General features: G+C 41.1%; 1 protein-coding gene across 1 annotated transcript in view; it reads right to left on the bottom strand.

The window, feature by feature from the left end:
* The window catches only part of COL6A5 (collagen type VI alpha 5 chain), an 84,480-nt gene that overhangs the window by 25,070 nt on the left and 41,284 nt on the right, over positions 1–18,126 (bottom strand). The window contains exons 24-34 of the mRNA XM_023749515.1: positions 16,572–16,634; positions 16,005–16,055; positions 15,844–15,879; positions 14,093–14,155; positions 12,996–13,058; positions 9,909–9,944; positions 9,773–9,809; positions 6,939–6,950; positions 5,462–5,949; positions 3,163–3,256; positions 1,649–2,308 (exon numbers count right to left, since the gene is read on the bottom strand). Of these exons, the coding sequence (XP_023605283.1) occupies positions 1,649–2,308; positions 3,163–3,256; positions 5,462–5,949; positions 6,939–6,950; positions 9,773–9,809; positions 9,909–9,944; positions 12,996–13,058; positions 14,093–14,155; positions 15,844–15,879; positions 16,005–16,055; positions 16,572–16,634 (1,603 nt within the window). The remainder of the gene's footprint in view (positions 1–1,648; positions 2,309–3,162; positions 3,257–5,461; positions 5,950–6,938; positions 6,951–9,772; positions 9,810–9,908; positions 9,945–12,995; positions 13,059–14,092; positions 14,156–15,843; positions 15,880–16,004; positions 16,056–16,571; positions 16,635–18,126) is intronic.

Genomic DNA, 18,126 nt, shown 5'->3' with positions numbered 1-18,126 from the left:
AGGCATTCAGAGTTAGAGAAATAACATGATATTCCCAAGTGGGCAATTATCTGCTTCTTCAATCGAACGTGAGCCAAAGGAGAAAGGTGGCGCCCTCTGCAATGAGCAGTGAACTCTCCAGATCCTGTCACTGCGGTGGTGCTGGACGTTTCTCGAACCCCAGGGCAACTGTGGAATTCTAGGATGGTGGCACTGGTTTCAGCAGAACCTAACTCTGAACCTGTCAGAATCCCAGAGAGAACAGGTTCCGCTCCAATTCTCTGAGATCCTCTAGAGCAGTGGTTCGCAACCTTCCTAATGCTGCGACCCTTTAATACAGTTCCTCATGTTGTGGTGACCCCCAACCATAAAATTACTTTCGTTGCTACTTCATAACTGTAATTTTGCTACTGTTATGAATCGTAATGTAAATATCTGATATGCAGGATGTATTTTCATTGTTACAAATTGAACATAATTAAAGCATAGTGATTAATCACAAAAACAATATGTAATTATATATGTGTTTTCCGATGGTCTTAGGCGACCCCTGTGAAAGGGTCGTTCGACCCCCCAAAGGGGTCGCACCCACAGGTTGAAAACCGCTGCTCTAGAGCAATTTCTCAAGCTCAGTGCTAGTGCCCTTTGGGGCTGGATCATTCTTTGCTTTCGGGGCTTGGGAGGGGCCCTGTGCATTGTAGGATGTTTAGCAGATCCCTGGCCCCGACCCACCAGATACCAGCAGTATCCTCTCCCTCAGTTGTGACAACCAAACATGTCTACAGACATTTACAAATGTGCTCTGAGGGCAAAATTATCCTCAGTTGAGAAGCACTGCTGTAGAAAAAGTGTTTCTCAAACCACTTGTGGTGAAGGACAAGGCATTTTTATTTCTAATCCTTTGGCGACTGATACTTCTGGTACCTTGTACAATAAGACAGCGTCCACTGTTCATGCGCTTGCATGCCGTGTCATTGTCAAATCGCTTTAACATTTCCTAGATGCTTCCTCTCAGTTTCTGTATTTCTCCCTCCACAGCTCAGTTTGTGAACTCGCACCCATCCAGGGGTGACACTGGAATGCGTTGGCCTAGAACCTTGCTCCTCAAAGTGTCATTCTTGGACCAGAGTATTGTCATAAGTGGGGATGCTGTTAGAGATGCAGAATCTCAGCCTCTGCCCTGGACATACTGAATCAGAACCTGCATTTCAACAGCCATGTGTTGTATGCTCACACGCTTGGGGAGCAGCACAGGACTGAGCTGTCTTTACACCCTCATAGAGGTCTCCAGGGTGGGCCAAGGTTGGAAATAAACCTGGGGTAGCAGAGAAAACTTTTATTTAAATGCTCATCCTGGAGACCATCTAAGAGTGGCTAAAATCCCTTTCGGTTGAGGGGGTGTGGCTCAGGAGACCTCCAGTAACCCTGTGCTTTCTAAAGTGCTGAGATTTGGGCTAAAAGACATTGTATCATGAAAAAGGGAGGTCTCACCACATTATGACCAAGATATAAACAGGGTATAATCATGTGTCCTATCCCTCTCTCCAACTCACCGAAAGTCTAATTCATACGTTTGGGTTAGTTGTAGATACAAAAACATGTTATGTTATCAACACTATTAACCAAGTAATTTGTTAAAACAAACAGGAAAAACAAAAGAATGACTCACGTCGGACGGAGTACACAAATGGCTTTAAAAACTTCACAATATAATCCAGATCTGGTTTGTGAATTCTCCCAAGCTGTATCAGATGGTGATCAAGCGGGTAGCTGGCTAACTCTTCCATGTTGTCGTCATGTGGAGAGCCCAGGGAAATCACAACTATGGCATAGCCTTGACACTGGGCTCTCAGAGCCATCTTCTTTAACAATTCTTTTCTCTCATGATTTTCTCCAGCTGAGACCACAAAGATGACCTTATGTTTTCTCAGGTTGGGTGCTCCTGGGAAGAGATTCTCCATGGTCCACAGCAGGGCATGGCCAATGGTGGCTTCTCCATTTAGCTGCTGGAGGGAATCCTGGATGTGGTTCTTCATTAGGACTTGGCTGTTATAAGTTGTAAATGCAAACTCTGTTTTTACTGCACCCTTCTTTCTCCTAGAACTATCCCAAGGAGAATAGCTCAGCAGGGCAATCCTGTCACCGGAGCCTGAGATGAAAGGGTCTGAAGCAATGTCGAAGTTGTCAAGCATTGAGCTCACCAAGTCTTTCACAACCTTAAACTCACCACTTGCTATATTCTGAGAATTGTCTAAGAGGAAGGCTACATCCATGTGAGAATTTTCAGGCAAAATAACCTCTTTGGTGCAAGCATTTGGAAAACATTTATCTGAAAAATACATAGAGAGACTCATCAGTGTTCAATGTTGGCACAAGACTGTTGTTTGAGATCTTCAAGTGACTCGGTGACTGATTACCAAGAATTAATAATTTGACCAACACTTCTTCAATCTCACATCATTTAAGTTAATGAGGACTTTTCTTTCTTCTTTTTAAAAATATTATCTTTATTCTTATTTATTTATTTTTAATTTATCTTTATTGTTGAAAGTACTACAGATGTCCCCCTTTTCCCCCTATTGACCCCCTTCACCCTGTCACCCCTCCCCTCAGGCTTTCATCTCACTATTGTCTGTGACCATGAGCTATGCATATGCACATATAAATTCTTTGGTTAATCTCTTACCCACACCCTCCCCCACCTTCTCTCTGAACTAAATCAGTCTGTTGTATGCTTCAATGTCTCTGGATCTATTTTGTTCATCAGTTTATTTTGTTTAATGAGGTATTTTCAATGTCCCAATATTTCTGTAGCAACTAGCAGACAAATGGGAAGGTCTTGTTAAAAGCAGATGTGGGTAGCATATATACTTGAAATGTATGAGTCATTTCAAACTCAGAAAGTATTTTCAATATTTTAGAAGCTTTTGATACAAACTATCAAACTGTCCCCAAGAAAAGCCATATCAATTGGAATAATCTCCTAAACCAATTTTCACATTCTATGGAAACTGCAAATATTACAGAGATTGAACCCCTGACATATGGTGTTGGAAAACTGGAAAACTTAAAACGAAACTTGCAAGACAAATAGAAATCTCTGATAAAGTCATTCATATTTAATAACTCATCCAGAGGGCATGTAAGTGTTTCAGCACAATACATTCTTCTCACTGGTCTTACCATAGCAAAGGGTACAACGCTGAAGTCTTTCTAATGGTTCATGGTCCCCATTTGAAGGAGCTGGAATCACCTGGAATGTTCCAGTGTTGTCAAACTGCATTGAAAAAAAAGAATATGCTTATTTGCTCACTTTTTTTTTAGTTATTAGAAAGCCATTATACACCCACTTTAAAGATTCATTTGAAAAACACCCAACCAATTACCATTACTTTTTTTATAACCTTTTGCTCTATGCAATGCATTTTTAAACACACACACACACACACACACACACACACACACACGTACAGACACACACTCCCCTTTATCCTAAATATAATTCAAAGAAGAATATAGAACAGGTAATAGCATCCCTATTTTCTAGTGAGAAAACTGGCATAAGACAACCACCAGATTCATGCATTGGGTCAGGTAGTAAAATCTCACTCTTATTTCCAAGCCTGCAATTCTGCACTGAATTTTTACATGCTTCTGACTATGCACCAACTGATTATGTACTGCACATCAGCTTCTGACACTGGGTCCTGCAGAAATTTTACACTCACAGGTTTTCCTTGGCCTCGTTAAGGAGTGATCCCAACTATGTCTACCCTGATCACACTATCTACAAGAAGGCACATCTTTCAGATGTCCAGGGGATTTCCCGATCACAAATTCCAATTGAAAGTCAGCTTTAAAAGGCAGTAGACAGAAGGCACTGAGTCTATGCAAAATTCTTGTGTGTACACCTCCTGATTTTGTGTTTCTTGGTTACATTTTTTGCATTCATACTCACTAAAGTGGACAATATGTAGCATTAATTAATTCAATCATTCCTTGAGACAATTACTACTTGTGAGGCATTGTGCAAGGCAGAGACTTTTATTACAAGGAGATAAAGCTATCATTCCCAGGTAGTGATGAAGGTATCCCTCAATCCACAAAGATGCGTATATTTTTTTCTCCATCTCCCTTGGGAAATTAAAGGGTTCGGAAAGTCACACCTTCTATTTTTCTGTAAAGTGCAAAGTGGACATTTGGAAATATTTATAATCATTCCAGACTTATGGTTTGAAAGTATTTACTTCATTCCTACTCTCTACTTGTTATGAAATTGGATACTTTGGGTGTTATTTTTGTATTTGAATTTATTGGTTCCCCATGTAAAGACTAAATGCTACCTTGGTAAATCAAGGAAGTCTATTCATAGAAGTATAACCTGTGTTCGTCATTCATCCACTCATTTATTCATTCAGCAAATATTTATTGAATGCCTATAATGTTCTCAGTGCTGGGGATACAGAAATGAACAGATGAGATAAAATCTCCACCTTACATGTTTGTGGGGGGACATACACCATAACATAACAAATAAGTACACTATCTAGTATGTTGGGAATAATTATTCTTAGAGGAAAAAACTTTGACTTTTTATAGTCCTTCCTGTCAGGATCTATTGTGACTCTCCCGGGGCTCCTATTTCTAAAAAATTCTTGGGTGCATTATGAGCAGATTGATTCTCTTCATTATTTTTTTACAGTAGAAATATGAGTATTTGTATGAAAATAGACTTTTAGAACCTCTTGGATGACATGAGGGCTTCACACAGTTCCAGAAACATGTATTCCATGGATAATTTGAGCATATTGAAAAATAGTAGAACAGTAGATGGAGAAGTTTTTTAGTTTGGGGGGGGGAAGTGCAAGGAAGCACTGATCCCATAAGAATCTGTGGATCCAAAAGGGAAGGAACCTCTCTTGGGAAAAATGTTCATATACATCAAATGTCTCATATCACATTAGGGGTTCAAAGAGCCCCTAAACTTCATCCATGACAGGTTAAGACCAGCTGTTCAATGAGATACAGGGAACAGATGACATATTTGAGAATCAGATTGACAGAAGGCTGGTAGAGCACTGTATTCTCAGCCCGTTCAATCAGACAGACCTGGGTTCAAATCTTGTTTAGCCCTGTAGTAGCTGTACAAAGTTGGAAAAGTCACTCAAACTCTCTGGGCCTCAGTTTCCTAATTTTAAAATGGAGATAACACTGCATTGACTTCAGAGGGTTGTGACAACGTACGAGTATGTGCATACATCTCTAGGGACAGTGCCTGGCACACAGCAAGAGCTGAGCAAATGTGGCTGCTATTATTATTGACGGCTATTGTTCAATATTGGATTTGATGGACCCTGGCAACCAGACAGCTGTGTAAACTGCAGAGGGACTCAAGAGGCCACAGATCTCCCTCTACTCCCCACCATTGCCATCCTGCTAGAACCGCGATCTTAAAAATGAAGTTGCCAAGAGAAGTTCTTACCCCAAAAGCCTCATCCAGGAAGCCCCTTTCATTAAAAGCAAAGACTGCTGGACTGATATCCAGGGCACTGAGCTCCATGGTGGCCGTGATGATGGATGACTTGCTGGATGCTTCTCCATTGCTGAAAAACACGGCAACCCTCCTCAAGTTGGCTCCCGCATACGTCCGCTTGAAAACATTTCGGGCCACAAACCTCATCGCATTACCGATGTCTTGGGCTTCTGTGGGGACTTGGTATTTTATTTGGGAAAGAAGCTGGAGGAGTTGTTTCTTGGTATGGTAGTCGGACCAACGGATGAGATAGCTGGTGCCTGAGTCATAGGAAACCACAACAACTCTCGCTCCCATGGGGCAATTGTTCTCCCTGATGTTAAGGTCATTGACAACAGAAATGATCACATCCCTCATTTCATTAAATCTCTGTTCTGTGATACCACGGGACTGGTCGAGGGCAAATACCAGCTCTGTTGGATATACTGGACACTTTTCTGCAAAAATGAAAAACAGAAGTATGAAGTTATCTCACTGGACCAAAAAGCCTTTCCCAATCCCTTTACTCTAGTAAGGTTGGCTCACACCGAGGTCTCCGAAAATGCAAGTGTCACATACAGCTCTAGAACTGGGGGCACCTACGTGTAAAGGAAGGAACGGCATCTGCTCTGCTAGCTTGAAGATGTTGCCTAAAGATAGACCACTAATATCTGGCTACATAAAGTGCAGACTTGACAGCCTCCCTTTCCTAGGGTCTGTCTAGCAGGGTACCTGGCAGATTTAATTCTAATTCATAAGCTTTTATAGGGCGCTTACATGTACAAAGTTTTGTTTTGTTTCAGAATTCAAGTGTATGGTGCCATACTTTGTGATAAGGTCAACGACCCCGCAGGTCTATTTTAGCAGGCCTGTAGGAGACCAGGGGCCTTGAAGTTGACCTAACCAGCCTCAGTGGCAATGTCATCCAACGGATCTAAGGCGCCATGCACCACCGATTGCAGTCTAGGCCCTGGGAAGACGGTTCATGGCAGGGTCAGGCTGACAAGTGGTGGGTGCTCAGGGAGATGCACGGTGGGTACTGGTGAGATGAAAAGGGTGGGTCAGAGGGAAGAAAGGAGACACTGCCTGTCCAAGAAGCCGGTGTCCAGGGGTCAATCAGCAAACAGAGCAATAGAATATGGTCAGCCAGGGAGCCCTGTCACCGAATCCCTCTGCAGCACAGGGCCTACTCCATGACCAAATTGAGTTATAAATTCTGACAGAACCTGGAAAGAACAACAGTGTGAAGGGGCTGGGATCTGGGGGGCGGGGGGTCATTATTTTACAACCAGGTCAAATATGACATGGACGGTTATTGTCAGAAGACAGAAGTGTCTGCATAGAAAAGACGTCCTTTATCCCACAGGGGTGAGTGTTTCTTCAAATTGGTTTTGTTAGAACACAGTAATAATTTCAGCGAGAAACATAGTATGATAAGAATACTCACCTCTCCAACAAGCTATAAAAATAAGGAGAGAGAGAGAGAGAGAGAGAGAGAGAGAGAGAGAGAGAGAGAGAGAGAAGAGTCAATTATGGTTTCAGAACACATACTAAACCTAACCCCAAACAACCAAATTTCGACAAAGCTTAATATTTGGCTTGACTCTAATTACACACGAGGCTAATGCTTAAGTTACGGGAAGCCATGGCTGAAGGATTGAGGGAGACGTACATACACAGAATTTTATTCATGTGTGACCCTCCCTGACCCTTTCTCCTTGTGAGTCACGGCAGCAGACTTGAGCAGAATTTTGGTTGAAATCAGAAACACTGATCACTTGTCTTAGAAGCAGGATGGATGGGCCTCTGATTAAATGGCGAGATAGCTAAAATCCAATTTGTTTTGTATCTCTTCTTAGAGCCTTCTGAGAGCCATTCAGCAAGGCAAGGCTAAAATACGGGGTTTTATTTTCTTCCCTGATGAACACCTTGGGAAGCTCTATTTTCTTGCAGAACTGTGAGGATTTCCAAATGAATTTTGTCTGGACTAAAAAATACAGCTCCCGCGTTTGAGCAATCTCAGTAACTAGAGAGCAGAGGGAAAGCCCCCAAGGGTTTCTCCTGAGCAAAACAGCTCTGGTTTCTCTAAGTGAATTACTCTGTCAGATGAAGCAGGGGAACGTCAGTCAATCTCTAAGTAAGCACAGGCCTGACAATTTCCATATTCATTTTACTCAATTCAATTCCTAGGAAGCAATGAGTCACTCCAATATAATGAGAGGTTTTATGAGCACTGACAACAAACTGGCCTCCCATCCTGCCGTCCCACCGCGCATGCTCCTCTCACATCAACCCTATTAGCAGCTTTGGTCTTTAGCCTCTGCCAGCAGACAGCACACATAACCCACAGCCTCCTCTGCATCTCCAGGCCTGAAACAGATCCCTTTGTTTTTCACAGAGAACTTTTTTATTTCTTAACCTCCAACCCAGCTATGAGGCTAAAAGCGCAGGCGCTAGAAATAGACACACCGGTCTGGGTTTGAATCTGGGTGACTTTGGAGAAACTTAGTTGACCTCTTTTAAAAATCAACAACAAAAATTTTTATTGGTTTTCAGAGAAAGAGAAAGGGAGAGGGAGAGAGAAACATCAATGTGGGAGTGAAACATCCATCCGCTGCCTCCTGCATGCCTCACACTGGGGATCGAGCCTGCAACCCAGGCAAGTGTCCTGACCTGGAATCGAACTAGCAATCCCTTGGGGCACTGGATGACACCCAACCAACTGAGCCACACTGGCCTGGGTGAAAGTAGGTGACTTCTTTTAGTGTGTTTCTTTTTAAATGTTTTTTTTTTTCTAAAAATCCTCGTTATGCCTCTCCCTCCAAAACTCTAATCATTTGGGTCCTTCTCTTTTATTCTCAACCATACACCTCTCTCCACATCCCCCCCAGCCTCCTAGATGACTTATTCCATTCTGGGGTTTAGGGTCCCAGCCACCAGCTCAGGACTCGGGCCCCATCCTGGGTTCGTCCCTTGGGGTTCTGTTTCTGTCTCTAGATTTCCATTCTTTGGAACCTCATCCATCCACGTGACTCTAAGGACCACAAACACTTGAGTGACTTCAACATTTGAGCCTCCTTCCCTGATCCTCTCCTTTATTACAGCCCCATTTCATTCGCTGCCTCATTTCATTGCAATTTAGGGCCTACACAGCGTTCCTCTTCCTCTAAAATGTTTCAAGTCATCACGTTTTCCTACCAATTGATTTCCCTTCACAACCCCTCCCCTGCCTCCCGATCCACAGTGATACTAAGCGTCTCCCCATCTGGCCTTCCAGGGATTTTAAATTTGTTTTAGTTGTTGTTCTGTCCTTGCCACACACTTGTAATGGCTACGTTTTCGTCCAGTCTCCTTCAGGAAAGCCTCTCTAATTTTCCCATTTTACATTTTTTATTATGATTGTATACGCATGATTATAAGCCACAATGCAAACATAAAGACTCATCACCTAAAATTCTACCCACCTAACACAGTAAGTTGTTACACTTTTTCTACCTTCTTCTCCAGTACTCATTTCTATGTATATATATTTACCTCTATGTAAACATAATGAGGACCCAATTTAATTTTCTGCTCTATAATAGCAATATTTTTCATATTCTGTCTTCATAAAACCATATCTGCTTAATATTTTATCAGAAGATGATGCACAATAATGTAATAAGTGTACAGAGTCAGAGGGTACACTTTATTTTGCTTTAATGAATATTTCAGCAATCATCTATACCTATAATTTTTTTCCTTGTTTTGCTTTATTTCCTTAGGATAATTGTTTAGAAATGAGTTACTGGGTGTTTTCTAGCTTATATCCCTTATATCATAAAGAAGACAGCCCCTCTATTTGTTGACTTCTGCTTCATTCCTTGCTGAAACTGTGTCTTGCCAGTCCCATCACTTCCCTACAGTAGGATTCAATTATCCCCACCCAAGGAGCCTCATTAACTGAGTAACTAATCAACTAAACCCAAACTCCCATGCACATCCCTTTAACACCATGTTCTCTCAGGCCTTTGTACATTATTGTCATAGGAATGTGTGAACTAATTCACAAATCTCTTGAGTTAGTCTCTATTCCCCATAGGCATGTTGCATGCCATTTACTTGTACCCCTTTTTCTCCCACCTTTGAAGTGAGCTGTTCCCACAGCAGGCACTCAGGACAAGCCTGCTGCAGGGGATGTCTGCCTTCCCCACCAGTGAATCACGCATGCCCACACTGCCTTCAACCTCAGTGCCCGCACCAATCACGGATGCTCTTGCTCCCTGACACACAGATACTCACGACTGCGTTCTCGAACGAACCGGATCAGATCACATTGCTATAAAGAGAGAGAAAGAACAGAAACATGAGCAGAGTGGCCATATTTATTTGCCAGTGGGTTGATTGGTTTTTCTTTCGTAAATAAGGAGATACATACAGAATATACAGGCATCCCCGCTGTGCCTTTAGGGCCCTAGGGAAACAAAACCAGAGCAAGTTATTGCTATGTGAATTGGAGTCTTTAGTGTCAAAACAAAAGCAGAGGAAAATACCTTCATTGTTTTTTTAGTTAAAAATTATGTTCTCAGGTACATTTATTTTATTTCAGAAAGACAGAAATCTCTGAATGTGAATGACCCCATTTTGGTATTTTGGGAAAATTTCCAAAATGGTGAAGGAGTACAAATGTTTGTCAATATGTATTATTCACCGTGTCCTTCGATGAATGATTAGATAAAGATGTGGTACACATATACAATGGAATACTACTCAGCCACAGAAAAGATGAAATGTTGTCATTTGCGAAAACATGAATGGATCTTGAGACTATCATGCTAAGTGAAATAAGTCAGATGAAAAAAGTCAAGAACCGTATGATCTCACTCATATATGGGATATAAAAAGAAAGCAACAAGTGAACAAACCAGACAAACAAAAACTCATAGACACAGACAACAGTATGGTGGTTACCAAAGGGAAAGCGGGGTGGAGGTAGAAAAGGGTAAATGGGGTCAAATATATGGTGATGGAAAACCTTTTTTCTTAAAAGCACAGCTGGCAGAGAGGGATTAAATTTTTCTGAACGGGTGGGTTCCAATGCTCTTTCCCACTTAAATCAAGAGTGTCAAGTTCTTTGTTTCCTGTCAGATCAATAAAGCTAGTCTGCTCAGAGCAAACTGAATTATTGTATTTTTAAAGATATCTGTACAAAAGATATAACCCTTAGAAGTCATTTCTCATCAGAAAACTTGAAATTGTAAACAAAAGACTTCCTAAAACATGGCAAGAAGGAATTTATTGAGAACTCAGAGATATAGGTTTATTAAGAATCAAGGAGTTTGAGCTGGGCCGGTGTAGCTCAGTGAGTGAGCATCGACTTATGAACCAGGAGGTCGTGGTTCAATTCCCCATGGTTCGATTCCCTGTCGGGGCTTGGTCCCCAGTGTGGGTCGTGCGGGAGGCAGCCAAACGATGTTTCTCTATCATCAATGTTTCTATCTTCTCTCCCTCTCCCTTCCTCTCTCTCTAAAAAAAAAAAAAATCAATAAAAACACATTTTAAACAAACAACAAAGAATCAAGGAGTTTAAAATGCAGGCAGCACCTATAACCTCTACATGTGTGAAAGAACCAAAGACAATTACATCGGAAAATGAGCCTTACACAAAGGAAGAGCAGACACACTAAGCTCTTAAATGCTGAGAGGTTATAAAAGAAAGGAGTACAATTAATTACTGAGATGAATTGAGAAGATTCCCAGAGAAAAGGTAGTCCTTTCTTGACAGCTTAAGCTTTTCTCTTTTTCCCTTCTTCCTTCCTTTTATCAGAATCCGGCTTCTTCTTGGCAGGTGGCTCTCAACATGTTTGCACACATGGATCCCTCTGAGCAACTGGTAAATGCTAAGATGTTGGCTTCAAAAATGCTATTATTACCTGCTCATATTTGTACAATTTCACTGGCTCAACCACAAATGTCAATGAAAGAATCTTTGTTCTAAATGGCAACTGGGTCATCTGTCCATTGATTCATCCAATAACCAGTTAAACGTCTGCTGAATGCTGAAGTGCCCCCCCCCCCCACACTATGCTGCTGGTGTTAACCAGAACTGTCATGGCATCCATGATTCCATGATTCTACTCATGGGAGAATATCTTATTCCTGACCCAAATCAGGAAATTATGCATCTCATTAAATAATGCTGAGTCATATCCTTCCCTTTACAACTTACGGCAGAAAACAGAAAAGAATGCACAGTCACATAAACAGAGAGAGGGACAGTTTCTTACAGATCTTATCGAGGACTAGAGGCCCAGTGTGCGAAATCGTGTGAGACCCAGACCTGCCGCGCTGCGAGACCCATCAATGCACCTCCTGGTGACCAGTCCTTTGGTCATTACGGCGTTACGGCCACTGGCCTTTTATAATATAGATTAGAACTCCGGGGAGTATGTTCTAAAAGACTTAAGAGTAACTTTGAGCAAGTTTTTAGGCAGAGGCTGAGGATCAAGGGCCTGAGACAAAGAAGCCGCATTCTCCCAGGTCAGTAGGCCAAGCACAAGGCCAGGAAAATATGGGATCCCCCCAAAATGGGAGCTCCAGAATCTGAGCAAGAGATAAATCCAAACTGGACCAGATTGGTTCATAGACTAGATTCTCACTCACACAACTAAGAGTATTTACCAATTAATACAAAAGAAATAAAAGATTGTAGCAGAGTATCCATTATAGGTAGTCGATTCTCATTTTACTATGGATTCAGTCGTCCACAAGACACCCATGTTATTTGTTTCCCTTATAAAGTCCCAAGGTAAGGGACTCCTCCCGGTAGTCAGAAAATATTCACAAAGCACTAAACAAGGTAAGCAGTTTCTTCACTCCTTACACAATGCTGCCTGCGCCTCCTACACAAAACACAGGTGCTGGCAACATTTAGTTCTTACTGTCTGTGCTCATCAGGGGAGAGAGACATGTCTATAAATCATTACCATAACATGAGTGAGACTAAAATAGAGAAATGGATATTTATCAGAGAGAGATGTGCTACTCTGTCCAGGAATGCTTCCAAAGGTGACATTTCTCTTTTGATGGAATCATAGTGGAAAGTTGTAGTTATATTTCCAAATATTTTGAGGACAGGAAGTAATATTAATGGTTTGGGGAAACTATATCAACTTGCCCCGCAGGATGAAACTTTATGAAGCTTATGTAACCCATCCCTATTTTTAAAACATCAGTAAAAAAAAAAAAATAACAGTAGCTGCTAATATTTGCATTGAACTTTATAGTTCATATGCTTGATTATGTGACCCTCCCAGCTACCATTTGAGGTGGTTAACACAGGATATGTCATCTCTGTTTTAGAGGTAAACTGAGCAACTCCATGGCTGGCTGAAGGGCACACAGCTAGTAACAAGCAGAATTTGGACTTGAACCCAGTGCTTCTGACTTTAAATTCTGTGCCCTTTTCATTGTACATCCTAGAAACCAGTAGCACATGTGACTTAGTTCTCATGGATATACTTACTCTCCGTCCAGGGGGGCCGTGCGTTCCTTGAGATCCCTTTACACCTTTCAAACCTACAGTGAGCTGCAGATGGAAATATGTGTTACTTTCCACATCTTCTAGCCATGGGATGACCTGACCTCAGTTTTATAAGACTTTACAATTAAAAATAAATTTTTAACAAAGCAACTACTAATTCAAGTCCAGTGAATTCCTTACTTGTAATACAAATGACCATTCTTAATCATTGGCAAACATCCATTTCCTTCTGAGCCTCTTCATTTAGTGACATACTTTGCTCTGGCACTAGTTGTGCATTTAAATCTAAATTAGCTATAAACTAGGATTGGTGCAAAAAAATAAAAGCAAATATACTAGGGCACCCAGAGATTTAATAAAAAACCTTCTATCTGCAAAGTATCAAATACAATAATTGCCCACATACATAGGGGTAAATGGGAGGGCGGTGTCATTCCCATACCTTAAGGTGATGGATATGGAGCTAATGAGATCTATCTGGCCACATGGAAAGTATCTGTTGAATTGCATCCCTTTCAGCTGATAATGACTGCTGATATCCCATTCAAACTTTAAAATGAAAGGACGTTTTCTCAACATTTTGTTTTTAAATAAGTACAACCTTCTACTCTGCACTTCACTAATTAGATCTCAACAGCCTTCGGTCAAATGAATATCCCAGATGACCTTGGTTATGGGTAGTGGGATTGTCAAAAAACCCTCAGGGACACCGTGGAAAGATGCCAGCTTCATTTCCACTCATAGGATCAATATTCTGGGCTGTAATGTGTGCCTTAGAAAAGACTGGATGACGCAGACAATCCTTGAAACAGCCAGATATCAGTCTGTAAATCTTTGTAATAGTTCAGAGTCATGGAACCATAGGCTTTCAGAGCTGAAAATGACCTTTGGTGTCATTAAGTTCAACCCTCATATTGTAGAAATAGAGACCCTGGAAAGGTGTATTGAAGACCACACTGCTAGGAAGTGCAATTTTAGATGTCCTTGGGATGGATCAATAATCCACATTTATTATTGCAACACAAAAGCCAGAGTTTCCAAGGAAACATGTTTTATTTCTGGAATTATAGGCTACTTACTCTTCGTCCCCTAAATCCTTTGGGTCCAGGCTCCCCAGGAATTCCAGGATTTCCAATTTCACCCTGAAGATTCAGATATAAGAAAATTAATGGGAAATATTTGCTGTGAAAAAATAAAAATAATTCTCTCCAATCTAAAACCTAGTTGATCTTATACCTATACCAGATATTAAACACTAAAAGTCAATTTCTGTCATTTAGAACTAAGTCATTGATACACTTATTCTACAAACTATTTAAAATTTTCTAAGGATAGAAATTTTTATGTATAAATATGTATAATGGCTATCTAATCAGTTAATAAAAATACCTAAGAAAAATGCTCAAAAATTAGGTAAAACATGGAATATTGACTACATAAAATACTAAATGGTGAATTACTTCCTAAATTTGTGAGTCAATTCTCAAAAAGTTGAAGGTAAAAAAAAAAAATTTACTCTGACCATGGGAGAACTAATTTTAGCATTTACTTACCAATGTGCTAATTTCACATTTATCCCCAAATTGAAATAAGCTGTTTTTCCCCTTTTTCAATAAGTTAGAAAACTGGTCCTCCACAATGAGAACTCTTGTCCTAACAGTTATCTGTATAGTCCCTTCTTGCACCCTTCTCTACCTAAGGAAAGAATTTATTTTGGTAGTTCATCAATTAAAAGCACTTTAAGAATCCAAATATTGTCTTTTTTCCTACAGTTAATTTGATTTGCTTAATTGGACACCTTTTAAAATCTATATTCTAAATTTTAATTTGAGCATCAACTATATGGAAGACACTCTTCTAGGCAAGACACTTAAAAAAAGAAAATCTTATTACATAATTTCAGTGTACAAAACAGATGTAACACGAACTACTCTGATCAAAATGGAGGGTGTGTCTGGTTGTAGAACATGGAGATGGATTTCAATCTGGAAGATGGTGAGGAATTCTGGAGCTATCTGATCAGGAGAATAACAAAATTAAGGCTATCTCTGGGGGGAAATCAAGTGATAGTAGTGTTTGGGATTAATTGAAGCAGGGAGAAGTGGGAAGTAGGGGACCAACGAGAATAATATTGTAATCTTTCAAGTGAGAAGAAATAAAGGCCACAAAAATGAAGGACAGATCGCAATAGCTGAAGCCGACAGTTTTTTTAAAAAATATTTTTATTGATTATTAGAAAGAGATGAAGAGAGAGAGAGAAACATCAATGTGAGAGCGAAACATGGATGGCTGTCTCCTACACGCCCCCTACTGGGGGTCCTTTTGATGCACAGGATGACATCCAACCAACTGAACCACACCTATCAGAGATGAAGACCTGAGGTTGAAATGAGATCACTGAGGCAGAGAAATCAAGAAGAGGACAAAGGACTAAACTCAAGAGGACACCTAGAGTTAGGGTTTCCAGGAAAGGGACATCAGGCAATGAAGAACAGGGCAATCTTTTCCAATTTAAAGATTCATAGGGATAAGTACAGCCCTTTTTTCATGAAGCCCAGGCAAAACAATTGCCTTGCTTTATGTTTGTTTCTTTGAGATCCATACGTTTATTTCAATTCTCAACTAAAAGGTTAAGATAATGCTTATATGCATATATGCATAACCCATGGTCACAGACAATAGGGCAGTGAAGGCCTGGGGAGGAGGACGGAGCAACATGGAGGGGGTTAATGGGGAGGAAAAGGGGACATCTGTAATACTTTCGATAATAAAGATAAATCAAAATTTTTTTAACGATCACGGTAATTTAAAAAGGTCATGTGCACAATACCTTTTGCCCCATATCTCCAGGGAATCCTCTTGGGCCCTATAATTTTCAGCAGAAAACATAAATAAGTCAACACAACACTACTACCATATGACCATTTCTTTTTCTTGTATTATTTTAGGTTTGCTTCATCAATGAAAGAAATAATTGTTTTCCATATTTACCTGTATTCCTTTTCGTCCTATATTACCATAGCCTGGGATGCCATAATCTCCCTGTGAACAAATCAGTTCATTTTAATTTCTCAAAATTGAAAATTAATTGTAGTCTATACTGGGCAGATTATAATGTCAGGAGAGAAGCACTGAGGGCTTCCAGGGGGACTGAGACCCTGGCACAGCCGGAGCCACTAGAGCAGGTGCCCATTTCTTGGCCTACTCCCCTCTTCTTCTTGTTGCCCTAGAGTTTTACAAGAAGGGGAGAGGAAAGGGTAGTGCTGTTTTTCAAGGACCTGTGCCTATATGGCCTCTGTTGGTTGTTAGAATATTGAAATGCCCATTCTAACTTATCCATAACCATCTCTGCATGCCCCCTTTCCCTCTGACTGTTCTTCCTCATTTTAACAGATCGGCTATAGAATGAGAGCTGCCGGGGATGGGAGAAATGTCCCCACATCTACCTAGGAGGTGCTGAAATACCTTCACTCCCCCAAATGGTGTCAGCCCCCTTCTCTTTGCCTCAGAACTGAGCACTTGGAACAGGGAAAGGACAAGGGTCCTGAAACTTCATACCTGTTTTCCTTGCTGTCCAGGTTGCCCCGCTAGCCCAGGACCTCCAGGAATTCCAGATTCTCCCTAATAAATGGGTCAAGAAGAGTTTCAAATTGGAAAAGTCAAGCCTAGCTCCCAGCGTAGGAAGCTCTGTCCACTAGATGGGAGACAGGGTTCTCAGGGAGAGTTCAATGCTATGCAAGGAGGTGGGGTGTAGAAAACAAATAATGAATGACCTTTCCCAAAGGTAAGCAGAAAACATCAGCAGAACCCATAGCTGGACTCAGGGACTGCTTTCCCAGTGTTACAGAAGGACTGAAGGAGAAGGCAAGGAGTGGAAAAGTTACTCTTGGGAAAAACCGTTCATTTGCCCACCCAACGGTTATTTACCGTTGTGGAAAATAAACCACTGAACATGGTAAGTGGGGTCCTGGTTGGAAAGAGAGACAGACGGGCAATTCTAAACCTGTGTGATAAAGTTCAGGGTGTGATGACAACAAAGAGAAGGGGAATCTAAATTAGAATTGGTGGGGCTGGGAGGCTAGCTGCCTGAAAAAGGAGCATGGTTGCTGCTGAAGGATGAGATGTGTGAGCTGGAAGGAGGGTCAAGGGAGGAGCGAGAATAATGCAGGTAGAGGGAAGGCACTGGTGAGAAGTCTCGGGCAAGCATGCAGGAGGGAGAGGAGCTATGAAGCCTTACAGTTAAACATGGTCCATCAGCAAAGGGCCTTCTAAGCTACTCGAAAGTCTGGAGATTTTACTCAGGGCCCTGGGGAAGTTAAGAATGGCTACATAATTTGTGGGGCTCAGTGTAAAACGAAAGCACTGGCCTCCTGTTCAAACAGTAAGACTTTCAAGATGAGGACAGCACAACATTAAACCAAGCTTGGGCCCTTCTAAGCTAGGCCCCCATGTGACTGCCCTGGTTCCAGGTTCCTGAGCTGGCCCTAGGGGAGGGAGCTGCTGAAAGGATTTAAGCACACCGGCAAGATTATGACCAAGAAAAGGTATGTTGAGTTAGAGAACTACATGTACAAGTAGATTTGAGTTGACACTCCCTCCACCACCCCCACCTCCCACTCTCAGCCCAACTCTGCCACCATGGTTTTCAAAGCTGTTTTATGATGGATGAGATCACTGTGTCCCTCCTAGCGAAATGGGGCAGTTTCATGGAGAGGTAAGCAGTTACCTCTCAATGGGAGGAAAAGAATGTATTAGCACCATCCTGTTGTCTGTGTCAATGAGTTATGTTTGTTTGTTTGTTGTCAGAGAAGAATAGGGATAAATGGGTCAAATATATGGTGATGGGAAGAGACTAAACTTTGGTGAGCATACAATGCAATACACAGATGATGTATTATAGAATTGTGGACTTAAAACTTATATAAGCTTATTAACCAATATCATCCCCTCAAAGTTCTAAGTAAATAAATAAATAAATAAATAAATAAATAAATAAGCAAATAAATAAAATCCTATCGATCTATTAGCAGAAAACTGGTGGGTGGTTGGTGGTATCTGGATTCAAACATGTGAAGAATTAATATGAAAAGCAAGAAAAGAATGGAGATAAATT

Source organism: Myotis lucifugus, unplaced genomic scaffold (assembly GCF_000147115.1).
Source record: "Myotis lucifugus unplaced genomic scaffold, Myoluc2.0 scaffold_8, whole genome shotgun sequence".
Taxonomy (NCBI): domain Eukaryota; kingdom Metazoa; phylum Chordata; class Mammalia; order Chiroptera; family Vespertilionidae; genus Myotis; species Myotis lucifugus.
The sequence above is the reverse complement of the archived record's forward strand: the minus strand, read 5'-3'. Positions and strand labels throughout refer to the sequence as shown.